This window comes from Drosophila pseudoobscura, chromosome X, assembly GCF_009870125.1.
Source record: "Drosophila pseudoobscura strain MV-25-SWS-2005 chromosome X, UCI_Dpse_MV25, whole genome shotgun sequence".
Classification (NCBI taxonomy): Eukaryota; Metazoa; Arthropoda; class Insecta; order Diptera; family Drosophilidae; genus Drosophila; species Drosophila pseudoobscura.
The window spans coordinates 13,996,724-14,009,684 of record NC_046683.1 but is presented as its reverse complement, the minus strand read 5'-3'; the positions used below and the strand labels follow the sequence as shown (position 1 = coordinate 14,009,684).

General features: G+C 46.7%; 2 protein-coding genes across 2 annotated transcripts; both read left to right on the top strand.

Annotated features, from left to right (window-relative positions):
• The first annotated feature begins 857 nt into the window (after positions 1 to 857).
• LOC117184900 (uncharacterized) lies at positions 858 to 1,345 on the top strand. Its single transcript, XM_033384037.1, has one exon. The coding sequence runs from the start codon at positions 939 to 941 to the stop codon at positions 1,176 to 1,178; it is 240 nt and encodes a 79-aa protein (XP_033239928.1). The 5' UTR covers positions 858 to 938; the 3' UTR covers positions 1,179 to 1,345.
• Positions 1,346 to 4,843: 3,498 nt separating this feature from the next.
• On the top strand, positions 4,844 to 10,548 carry y (L-dopachrome tautomerase yellow). Its single transcript, XM_001354747.4, has 2 exons — positions 4,844 to 5,322; positions 8,898 to 10,548. Exons 1-2 carry the CDS (start codon positions 5,058 to 5,060, stop codon positions 10,313 to 10,315), a joined length of 1,683 nt encoding a protein of 560 aa, XP_001354783.2. The 5' UTR covers positions 4,844 to 5,057; the 3' UTR covers positions 10,316 to 10,548.
• The last annotated feature ends 2,413 nt before the right edge of the window (positions 10,549 to 12,961 follow it).

Genomic DNA, 12,961 nt, shown 5'->3' with positions numbered 1-12,961 from the left:
ACAACAACTTTTCACCAGGAAATCGGCAAATGATCCGAAAGCCAAACGAGTCGCAATAACCGAAAGCTGCACAGCTAGCACGCACCCCCCACAACGCCCCTGCGCGGGAGCGGGAGCGTGAGCGGGGGTTGGGACTGGGGACTGGGACCACACGGAGAAAAAACATGCCGCGAAACGGGACTCGATATTATATTACTTCATATCGCTACATATCCGATCTTTCAGCTTCAAAAATGATGTATGCATGTGGTATAGCGAATGCTCGCTCGTACACCTCCATTTTGTTGCATTTCTCACACATTTTCAGGAATTTCTCTATTTATCAATTTGAAGGCAATTGGCAGCACTTACGGTGCGCATTTAAACGTGATATTTGTTTTTTTCCCGGTGCAGGCAATCGACCGGATAATTGCAGCTACCATTCGTTTATGATAACGATTAAGTAAATTGTAGATATTTATTAACAAGATGTTCGATAAAAACATCTACATATATTTAGTGTGGATCAAGTGCTGATTGTTTAATGTATATGTTTGAGAAAACACCTGTTTTGTAATCATCATTTTATTTTGAAGAAATTGTTAACATGAGGCATGATGAATGGTAACTATTGTTTTGTATATGGAATATTTTTCTAGTTTTAAATATAGATACAGTATTATACTACATACATATCTACAGAACGGTAATCCAGTTTAAACTCACTCAAAAGTAACCCCATTCTTAGACTCATTTGGCGACAAAGAAAAGCAAACAGTTCTGGCAGAAATAACCCAAAACCCCTGGCAAGAGTCAACAGAGACTTTGCCAAAACGGGAGCCAGTTCTAGTTTCAGATCGCATATAAGATCAGACTCGTTTGGGTCACAGTCACAGTCAGAAGACAACTTTCACTCTCTCTCTTCCTTCGAGATCTCCAGAGTCAGGTATCCAGTAATCATGAAGTTGCAATGGCAGATCGTTTTTGGCCTGATGCTCGTCTTCGCTGTGCTGGCATCGATGGCTGTGGCCCAGCCATCCTCCCTGGAGGCGGATGAGGTGGAGGACTCCGGATCGGATGAGTCTCTGGTTGGAGATCCCGAATCGGATGAGTCGCAGACTGCTGAGGAGGCCAATGTCCAGCAGGATTATATCAATGTGGCGGATTATACCCGTCCACCGCCTCCGTGGTGGTTCTAAACTTGTTAAAACTTGTTAAAAATTTACCATAGTCAATTGAGGTTAAACAGAGCTCTTAATTAAAACTGGAAAATGCTAAAGATTATTTAGCATTTTGGTGAAGTTTCAGCATATTAATATCCTAATTAAATACCAGTACAATAAATATGTTCCACCTAGATTTTGGAGTGATTGCTCCATAGCTTCATGCACTTTCAGCAACAGAGTGAAATAGTTTATTGCGGTTGTGGTTGTGCTTGTGGTTGTGGTTAAAAATTGTAGCACCTATGTATAACATTACATTCGCAGATGATGTTGGTTCCACTGGAATGTTGATTCCGAAACCAAACAATTCGCTAGTTTTGATGTTATCTCATTTCATTTGAGCTGTTTTTGGACACAATGTTACAAGAATGGCATGGAGGAAGTTTTTTCAAGAAAGAGTACTTGGAAGCAGTAGTACAAGCATATTTAGATTTATATAGATAAATGATAGATCAAATATAACATTCCACAATTCATCTGAAGTACTCATTTGAAGGGCAAAGTTTGTCCTAGGCAAAGTAATGAAAAGAAATTTGTAAGCAAAACAATGGCTAACAACAATAACTATGAATCAATCCATTTACTTACATACTATAGATATGTATTCATCGGAATCGAGTATAGATAACAAGGAACATCGATATCTTTTTGGGACTTGTATCATTCCAACAGAATGGTCGAATTGTAGCTGTAGCTTCTCAGGGGGTCCCAAAGGTACATCGAAATTTAATCAAGCGAACCAAACAATCATAATTAACTTGTCCATTAGCTAATGAGTTTTTACTGAACCTGAACTAGTAAATTTTGCCTGTTAACTAATGGGGTTTTCCTGCGCCTGCGCACTCGCCCGAACTTGTTTATTTGCATATCAATAAAGTAATGTACAAATCGAATTATCGTCCACACTCGCTGTATATCAGACATTGTTGTGCACCTGTCGGAAACATCGTCACCTCGGCAAATCAGGCGATTATTAATCGATTACCAGTCGATTGCCACATCGCGTATCTCGCAGAGTTTATGCGCTGTGCAGCCGTATCCTATGCGTATCCTATGCGCGACACGATCGTAAATTTCGAATGAAACAAGGCTGATTTATGCACTCCACCAAATGCTATTCAGATGCTATCCAGAGCTCCTCCGATTCAGCTCCAGCTTCTGGCTGGTGGCCCCGCGATGGTGTAACCCCCGTACATGACATCATCCCAGCTTCCTCTACAACTCCTTGCGTGACAAGTGCACTGGCAGTAGCTGCAGCAGTAGCAAGCAAATTATGTCTGAGGTAATCTAACGAACCAAAGCGCCAGCAATAGCTTTAATCCGACTCGTTGTCATACCAAATATTGTCCGTGTGTTCATTGGGGACAGGTGATGTGCTTGGGTGGCACACTCGTGTACTCGTAAGCAGGAAACTCGAAAGCAGGGTTTCGAATGCAGTTGTTGCCCGAATAAATCTGGCAAATGTTCAGCGGCTGAAAATAAAGCCCCGGCCCCAGACATTGAACTTGAAATCAATGGAAAATGATGTCGGAGCTAAGGTTACGGGAAGTTGGGCAACAGGTTTCCTCGGTCGAACCCCAGATGGAGATAAAAATGAAGGAAAAACAAAGAAAAAACCACCTTCGAAAATGGAAAATAAAAGTAAATATAGAAAAATGTTCAAATGATGTCCATAAGGGGAGACCAAGAGCGGGCAATGTCATTATGTGTTTTTGTTTTCCGCCCCGATTGGCTTTATCCTTAGCTTTGTTGATGCTGTTGCTGCTGCTGTTGCTGGTGCTGTTGCTGCAGCTGCCGCAGATGTTGCATAAGTTTGGAGCGTGTGGCAATTATGCCAAAGAGTGTGTGCGGATCCGTGGCAACATTTGGCCACTTAGTCGACGACCACTCGATAATGTTGTTTTGTTTGATTTCGTGCTGGAAAAACTCGTTTAAATTATTGGGAAAATTGTGTACGCCAATAGAAAAATTTATAATGCGATCGAATCGGACACTGAACGGACAACGGACAACGGACGAACGGACAGGAGGGACGGGCAACACTCTTTGGCCAAATAAATATAACGTATGTGTACTAATATTGTACTAATAAATCATAGTTGATCGATACAAGTGCAATTTCTGTCCATATCTAGGTTTGACGTCGACTGGCTTATTAATTGCAATTTTGCTGAAGAGCGCTCTGCTCTCACCACAAGCGGTAGGCGGCAGGCGGCCATGGGTTGTGCAACAGACAGAGCAGCAGCATCCACAGCAACATTAACATACACTGCAGCGGCATTAACAGACACAGCAGCAGCCTCCACAGATGCGGCAGGAAAATTAACAGACACCGCAGCAACATCCACAGCAACATTAACAGTCACAACAGCAGTATGCAGTTGATTGATAACACGCACAGGTTGTGCCACGTGTGGTACGTTACAGACTCGACAGGCGGCCGAGGGTTATGCAACATCCAGAAGCACAGCAGTAGCAGCAGCAGCAGCAGCGGCAGCGACAGCGGCAACATTCAGAGACACAGCTGCAGCATTAACATGATATTAATTAATAACACGCACAGGTTATGCCGAGTGGGGCGCACTGCAGGCCACATTAGTTGTAATTATGTGGGGCAGGCGGGCTCTAAGGGTGGCTCGGTGGCTTGTGGCTAGAGGTGGTTGAGTAGGTGTCTGCACCGCATTGCCGTCACCAATCACCAGCAGAACGGTGCCACAGGATCAAGTTGAACGGCTTTAACTGGTCTCGAGACACTTATGATTTCAGATTAGTGCTAGGCACTGGCACTTACGAAAGACTGCCATGGCAGTCGGAAAGTCGCTGGCTGTGGTTCCAGTACAGATCGGCTACATATTGGCTAACTAATGCTCCCCCTTTCCCTCCCTCAGCTCTCCTTGGCATGTGCATAATGCGTGGCTGGGGTCTGGCTCTGGCACTGGCTCTGGCTATGGGCTCTGGCCCAGGTGCATTGACTCGAGAGTTATGCCAACACCTTCGGCTGTCTTGACCGCATTTACATATGCATTCGCACATTCGCAAATTCGCATTCGTGCGCCTTTTGGCGTTGGACCCATTAGAGCATTACCCTAAAGTCCAGCCATTCACCTGTAATCTCTTCCTCGATGGCCAGCTCTTCTGGGTGCCATCTGGTGCAAGGCCCATTGAGCAGGCCCAGAAGCAATTATCGGGCTTCTAAAAGCGGAAAGCAACCACATTTGACCCTCGATAATGGATCGTGAATCATTCAATACAATCGAAACCTGGCCAAGCAATTCAATTCCAAAAAAATTCAAAATTATACAAAAAATCGCAAACTGCTTAGAGAGCTCACGGCGAAAGGTGTTCGGGGCTCGTTTGGGGCGGTTGTGGGTCTCGATATTTATTAAACGGAACTCAAGCGGCCGCTAAAAATGCGTGAAAATCAATCATGGAAGACAAAGCCCCCCATCTTGCGGAGCCAGCGACGCACAATCCCCGAAGCGAAGCTCGTGGCACGAACCACACGGCGAACCACTAAACGAACCACAACGAACCACTGCGAAATGCTAGCGCTAGTGCCGAAGAGGCGGCCACGCGTTGGCGCCTTCGTCTATCCAACCGTCTCGTGTGTTGTGACGATGCCGATGAAACAAAAAAACTTCATATAAAACGTGGCCGACATATTATGGCCAACAGTCGTAAGCGCGCCACGGTCCACAGAAGAGGATTAAGACACAAGAACTCTATCCAACTATTCAAACACTTCATACAGAACTCAGGCTTTTTTTTTGTTTGGTTCGCCATCCAACTCTTTTGCGTGTTCCCCAGTGTTGATTTGTGATTTAAAACCAAGGGTTATCCAGCTCCTCCGACACCATGCACGTCCAGGACAAAGGAGGAATAGGAGCTTTGACGGCGCTTTCGCTCCTACTGGTCGCCGTCACAATGGTGACCCCGACGCAGGCCGCCTACAAGCTGCAGGAGCGCTACAGCTGGAACCAGCTGGACTTTGCCTTCCCGAACGCCAGGCTCAAGGAGCAGGCCATGGCCAGCGGCGACTATATTCCCCAGAACGCCCTGCCCGTCGGAGTCGAGCACTTTGGCAATCGCCTGTTTGTCACCGTTCCTCGCTGGCGAGATGGTAAGTACCAGCCCCACTACTATGGAAATGCATCTGCTACTCTCGATGCAGTTTTGGGCATCATTAGCACTTACAAATCATGTGTTAAATTGTGTGACTAATTGACTTGCACCGAGCGATTGAGAGATAGAGAGAGAGACCCCCCTCTCATTTAGGAATGTCTCTTATAGGGAAACTTACTTAAGTAATTGAACGAGTCCGTCCGTTGGCTCAGGTCCAAGTATTATGTCCCATGAATGGTCTTCTGGACATATAGTTTTGGTAGAAATCTGTGAAATATTTGCAGGTATATAGTACTATTATCGATATCCTAGATGGCAGAAATATGTACATTTAAAACGTCTATTATTTTAATCATCTTTCAATTCAGTTACAGAATTTTTCCCCTGACCCTTGTCGATAAAGAAGTCAATGCTATACAAATCTTTTCGCGCTTTAAAAGATCTCTATTATTATCCTGATATCCTATTATCTCCATTGCAAATTATTCACAGTTCATTATCTTTAGGCAAAAAATATATTTTCCTTTTCTATATTATCTATCTCTATCCAGTGATCGATAACAGTATCTTCGAAATATACTCCTCTACAGGTGGGAGGATCTTCTGGAATCTTCTGTCCGTTCTTCCGCCCATCCCAAGAGCAATGCCCATTGTGTATCCCATTCACAAATCGATTTCCGGCACCCGAGTTGTCATACTTTTGTTAACCTTAGTTTGACCTCTCCGAGATCCGGTTAATACTCGGAGCGCATTCATGTGTTGCATTTACATTTTCAACAATTAAACGTTGTAAAGCCCAAACTGAAGCTGAAGCCGAAGCCAAGACACGCGGCGGCATTGGTATTATATGACCATAGCCATACGCGTATATTCGAGTATATTTTATATTGTATGTGGGGGTATTATATCTGGCAATTGTGAAGGCTTCTTCAGGGTCAGCCCCAGCCCCAGCCAGAGCCACAACGCAGGCTGTTACAAATGGAAACCTAATCCAAATACAATAAAAATATTATGGCATTATGCCATTAACCAATGATTAGCTTTCAGTTCAATCAAAGTGAGAGTTACACAAAAGCCGTCGTCGACACTCGAGTCATTCAAACTAAAATAAACATCGAAATAGGATCGTATTGTTCTGCTCAGAGAGACAAGGGGATTATGATGGGTTGCCAAAAGTTGCCAAAACCCTTGGGGAAATCGAAAAAATGTGACCTCAGTCCCGGGGTACGTATCTTTCTCTCATTATGTAAGCCCGGCATTCTGGCCCAGCCTTGAGGGCGAGAATGCAAAACAAAAAAAAAAACAAAAAAATCATTCGAATGCCCAAAAAGTGCCCAACAGAAGGCCAAATAAGCAAATAAATAATAGCAATCAAAAGTACACAGAAATTATGGTAAAGAGAAATATTTGTGGCACGCTCCAATGGATCGGCATCGGCCCACAAAAGCAGATCAATTAGCCAAACAAAATCAGCGGTAGCCATAGCCAGAGCAGAAAGCGCAGCCAACAACAAACAGCCAACAGTAAACAGCAGGTGGGGCCAGCCACCTGCAGTTGACAGTTATGAGTGATGGCTTATGGCTAATAGCGATGCCTTTGAGACCACTTCAGCTTCGCTTCAGCTATGCAAAGTGGCCCACGCAAGGGCATTCCACGAGTGAGAGGGAGGAGAAATGCAATTGTCAATCGAAAAGAGTCAGTCAATTGGCTGCAAGATCAATTCTCAATACCAGTCAAGATCAAATCTTGGCTGACAGTTATCTGTGCGTTTCGGTCTCAGTTCCAGCTGCAGTTCCCACATATCTAATGAACCTCTTACTCGGACTTGGGCAATAGGTTGGGCATACTAGCAATGCGACAAGATTACCAATTGAAGTCGAATCTGAAATTTAAATTGAAGTCGAAATCGAAATGGGACTGAGAATGCCGCGCATACACTGAAACGAAAATGAAACTGCAAAATATACAGACAGAAAATTGCTGGCATTAATTGCACTGACAACGACTCTCGTTATGTGCGGGGCCCCACTCCAAGACTCGTCTATCAGCGGAATTCATTGGCCAGGCCAGGCCAGGCCAGGCAGAGGCGAGTTGACCGGGTCCACGTCAGCAGCTGAACATGGGAGGCAGGTTGTAATTAAGAGATGATGTGTGGACCATTGGGGTATTTCTTATGGACCGCGCTAATTCATTCATCAGCATTAAAGTTGTCAATAGGTGTGCGAGCACAGCGGGTCATTGGATTGGATTGAATTGGATTAGAGTGTATTGTCAGTGGTGGTTGTCAGGAATGTCGGAAGATCTAGTGGAGGCAATTATTAAATGGAGTTTACTTGCCCAATCCCAATCGATTGGAATCCTTCTGAAGCGTATATATTTCTTAATTTATTAATCTATATCAATTAGACTGCCAATTAATTGAAAGTACTTTCTAAAGGTAACTTTTCTGGAATCCCAAAGAGGCGTATTTGGTTAGTTCTCCTCAAGAACATTATTTAGAAGTACCAGTGGCCACATCTAATTGTCTCTTCTCTGTTCGAGTCATTCGTTTCGAATGTGTCCGTTTGGCTTTGGGATATTTGTACAGCGAATCATTTCACGAATGTCCCGAAATGTGTTATGGAACAGGAGTATAAATATAAGCATAGGATTATCCCTCGTTCATTCAAAAGAAAATCAGGCAGGTTTTCCTAAATGATATGTTATAATCATGATAATGTCCACAAAACAGATGTATAGAAATGCTGCAATAGAGCATTAAAGATCGGATCCCAGCCATAATTTCTATCAGAGATAAACTCGTTTAGTTTTTAAGATAGTCCAACTAATCGTCACGTGCTTAATAATTCAGCTAAGAAAACGTGGCCAATGAAGTCACTTAATCATGCAACTGCTACGAGCATGAAAATGATTGATCAGCAATGCAATGTAAAGCCAGGGGACCCCCGCGGCTAGCCTGCCATTTTCATGTCGTTAGGTTGTAGTATTTTGTCGCAGGCAAATCTCTCGAAAGCTGCTTTCAAAACTAGATTCTGGCCACTAGATTTTGGCGCAGTGTAGGAGTGAAGATTTGCCCGATCCAACTTGAGGCTAATGAGTTATCCACTGGTCTCTCGACTGCCCTGGCAGCGTAAATTGACTTGGATAAATACGAATTGAAAGGCGGTGACCAGGCGGAAAGCCACTGTCATGTATCTCTGATCGTAAACAACTGATGGATTGCCTGGGGGATGGGGGCTGGGTGGGGTCTGGAGGCGCACGCCCGCTACTGTTAGCTGCCAGACTGCCGACAGACGAGACCAGTCTGGTTTGGCTAAGTGGCCGCATGTTGGCCAAGAGATAGAAGAGCAAGTGCTCAAGTGCCCGAATGCAATTGGAGCGGAAATCGCTGACGATGACTATGACGACGACGATGATGTCAGCTTTGGGGCTGGTTGCCTCAGTCTCAGTGTGGCTAATGACATCGGAAATTGCACGCAACCTGCAGCATGTGGCACGAATATGAGCCAATCGAATCGCGCCATGCAGATATCGGTGCTCGCCTTCTAACGCCCTACCTTCCTCTCTTTCCAGGCATTCCGGCCACGCTGACCTACATCAACATGGACCACAGTGTGACGGGCTCCCCAGAACTGATTCCGTATCCGGACTGGCGGGCGAATACGGCCGGGGACTGCGCGAACAGCATCACCACCGCCTACCGCATCAAGGTGGACGAGTGCGGCCGTCTGTGGGTCCTGGACACGGGCACCGTGGGCATCGGCAACACCACCACCAATCCCTGCCCGTATGCGGTAAACGTCTTCGATCTGACCACCAACACCCGCATCCGACGCTACGAGCTGCCCGCGGCGGACACCAATCCGAACACCTTCATAGCCAACATTGCCGTCGACATTGGCAAGAACTGTGACGATGCCTACGCCTACTTTGCGGACGAGCTGGGCTACGGCCTGATCTCGTACTCCTGGGAGCTGAACAAGTCGTGGCGCTTCTCGGCTCACTCTTACTTCTTCCCGGACCCCCTGCGCGGCGACTTCAACGTGGCAGGAATAAACTTCCAGTGGGGCGAGGAGGGCATTTTCGGCATGTCGCTGACTCCGATCCGCTCGGACGGCTACCGCACCCTCTACTTCAGTCCCCTGGCCAGTCATCGCCAGTTCGCCGTATCGACCCGGATCCTGCGGGACGAGACCCGCATCGAGGACAGCTACCACGACTTTGTGGCCTTGGACGAGCGCGGTCCCAATGCCCATACCACCTCCCGGGTGATGAGCGATGACGGCGTGGAGCTATTCAATCTGATCGACCAGAACGCCGTTGGCTGCTGGCACTCATCGATGCCCTACTCGCCACAGTTTCATGGCATTGTGGACCGTGACGATGTGGGCCTTGTCTTCCCCGCCGACGTGAAGATCGATGAGAACAAGAACGTGTGGGTGCTGTCTGACCGGATGCCAGTGTTCCTGCTCTCCGATCTGGACTACTCGGACATCAACTTCCGGATTTACACGGCCCCGCTGGCAACGCTCATCGAAAACACCGTCTGCGACCTGCGGAACAACGCCTACGGTCCCCCCAATACGGTCTCAATTCCGAAGCAGGTGGGTCCCGGCCCCCGTCCCGGTCTGTCCGCCGTCGGACCACCGCTCTACACCAACCAGTATCGCCCAGTCCTCCCCCAGAAGCCACAGACGAGCTGGGGCCCCTCGCCGCCCAGCCGCAGCTATCTGCCGTCCCTAGGCGCCAGTCCCGGCGGTCCTGGCCAGGTGGTGTCCAGCGTGAGTGTGTCGACGAACTCGGTCGGCCCGGCCGGCATCGAGGTGCCCAAGGCGTACGTGTTCAATCAGCACAACGGCCTCAACTACGAAACCAGCGGGCCCCATCTCTTCCCCACCCTCCAGCCGACACAGTCCCAGGTCGGCGGGGGTCTCAAGACCTACGTAAATGCCCGACAGTCGGGCTGGTGGCACCACCAGCACCAGGGCTAGGCCGTCAGGCTCCCCAACTGGGTGTAGGGTGACTCGCCGTCGAGCTGGGGCTACCTACTCGATTGCTGTAGGATATTTAAAGAACAAAACAAACGGAATTCTTAAGGCCACACCACAAATACTCGTACACTCGTATGATACCTTCACTTGATGTAATAGACACTGAAATACGATTTCCATTTACTTGTAGTTTGTAATCTAAGCAAAAAATAAATTTATTTTTTTTTTATTTATTCATTTGGCTGCTTTGGGCCAAGTTTTCGGTTTCTTTTTGCTTCCGTGAAAGTAGGAATGACTTCCATTAGTGATATAAACAACTCGTCAAGAATAAGACGATGGTTCTGTGTCGCATGCATCACACCTTGAGCTCTCAACTAATGTCAGCAATGCGAAAATATGCATGAATGTACATACATATGTACATTAAGATCCGCTTTCAGAATCATTTCTTATAACCTATTAACAAAGAGTAATGGGTGAAACCGCCACAAATAGGCGTTCCCGACGTATCACCCTGTGTCCAGATTCTGTGGCATCCACATGTCCCGAACACGGCTAATGGTCGCACGGCTAATGATAGTGGATGCAGGATCAGCAGGAGTGGCTGGAGCGTAGGAGAGGAGCTCAGGAGAGAGCGTATTGTTGGCCACAAGGAAGGAAAGAGGAGCAGAAAGGATATCCCAGCTGTAAACCAGCGGTAAAGTGTGGTGGCACTCTGAAGGCATGGGCATTTGGGGCAGCACTCCGTAAGAGCCAATGCTGTCCAAGTTCTGACCCAACGCTCGCTGTTCACAGCCTCAGTCGCACTCCAAAGCCAAGTCGAGAGGAGTCAATGAATTTTCATTATAAGGGCTGGTCAGATTGCTCTCAATAATAAATTACAGTTGATTAATAGATTTACATTTGGCACATCATTGCTGATGATTGTTTTCCGGAGGGCGAATCGAAACGTAGGTATCCAACGAAGAGTACGACAATGTAGAATAATTCCGAAATCCCCTTCTTAAAGAAGAAAGAAATAGAATATAGACGTTGGTGAGTGAATAGCTTATGATACTTAATGATACCTAATAATGTCGTTTATTTCAAAAGAATTTTATTTACTACTAAACAGTCCAGCCCTTCTCTCAATCGCCGCGAACGCAAGGGTGTGGCTTCTTACAAGGCCTTGCATCTGTTACGATCCATTGTACCATGAGGAAGCGTACCATTTGAGGGTCGGTGCAATCTTGTACCCTAGAAGACGGTATTTTAAAATAAATGAAACGCTTGTAAGGCAGTCAACATTATTGAAAATATGTATGTACATTTGTTCTGACTGTAGCGGTACCCCCAATGCGCTCAGCTTCCGCTGCCTGCCACTGGATGGCGCCACGCTCAACTGATGATACGATTTGTATTGCATACTTTTACGGGGGCTGCATACTTTCGGGCGGACGAACGAAGGGTAATTCTTTGCTGCAAGACTTATTGCTGATTTTGGGGGCGTATGCAAAATGTATACCAGCAACACCCCCCACAACCACACACCGCACACCAGTCAGTCTATAGTAATGCGAATTCCCACGTAATTACTAGTGTGGCCACATCCCGGCTCAGCCGGAAAACCAACAACAAATAGTGGGTATAAAAACACCCAGCACCGAAGCAATGATTTATTCCACTGCTGTTCCATACGAGAGGGCGTGGCGGCGCACTGGGTTCCAAAACTTTCGAAAAACAAACAGAAGAGGGGCTCGCGAGACAACAAGACAAGACAACATTTATTTGCTTTTTGATTTCGGACGGACCACGGCTCCTCTGGGGACTGGGGATGGACTGGAGACAGGACGGCAGTGTGCGCGAAACACTTAACGCCGAAAGTGAGCAAAACAACACTTGCTCTATTAACACGCCAGACGGTGGCATCCACCACGAGGAACTGGACTCTCCGACTCCGACTGTCTGAAATATTTATTGAGAAACATTAAGGGAGCCAAGTCCCTGTCCCTGTCCCTGTCCCTGTCCTGTTGTCCACCTGTCCAGCGCTGGCTTAACGAGAAACCAAGTTGCGCGAATGGGATGTTCGTACGGGTCGTACGTGTGGCTAATTTGCGGTTCAGATCCTATCCGATCCCGAGCTCAAGTATGAGCTTAGGCTGGATCTGGATCCAACATGATTTACATAGCCCGAAAAAAGAAGAAACCGCATCGGCGCATGCAAATTATAGAAATTTTCGCTGTAGCTGTAGCCCAAAACAAATATTGTGATAGTCCTGCCTGCCTGGGCACGATCCCTTTCGTGGTTTGATCGTGGGCCTATCATTAGGCGATCGCGATCCCTAAGCAATCTGGTTATTCAAATGCAATAAATCCGACCAAATAAACGGGGCTAATTTCATGTTAGACGCTTTAATTTCACGCTGCCATTTGTGGCTTCCGTTTCGCATGAGTTTTGCTCTCGAGATTGGGGATATTTGCATTCCCTGGAGCTGTAGCTGGACCTCGTTTGGCCCTTCATGATGAATTAAGTTGCAGGGCATCCTGTGGCGCTCGAAATCGTCAAACGACTGCGCTTTTGTCTGAACTAAGCGGCCATTAAGCGATCCTAGTGACGAGGATGTTGATGATGATGATGATGATGCTGATGCTGAGGCATTGCATCCA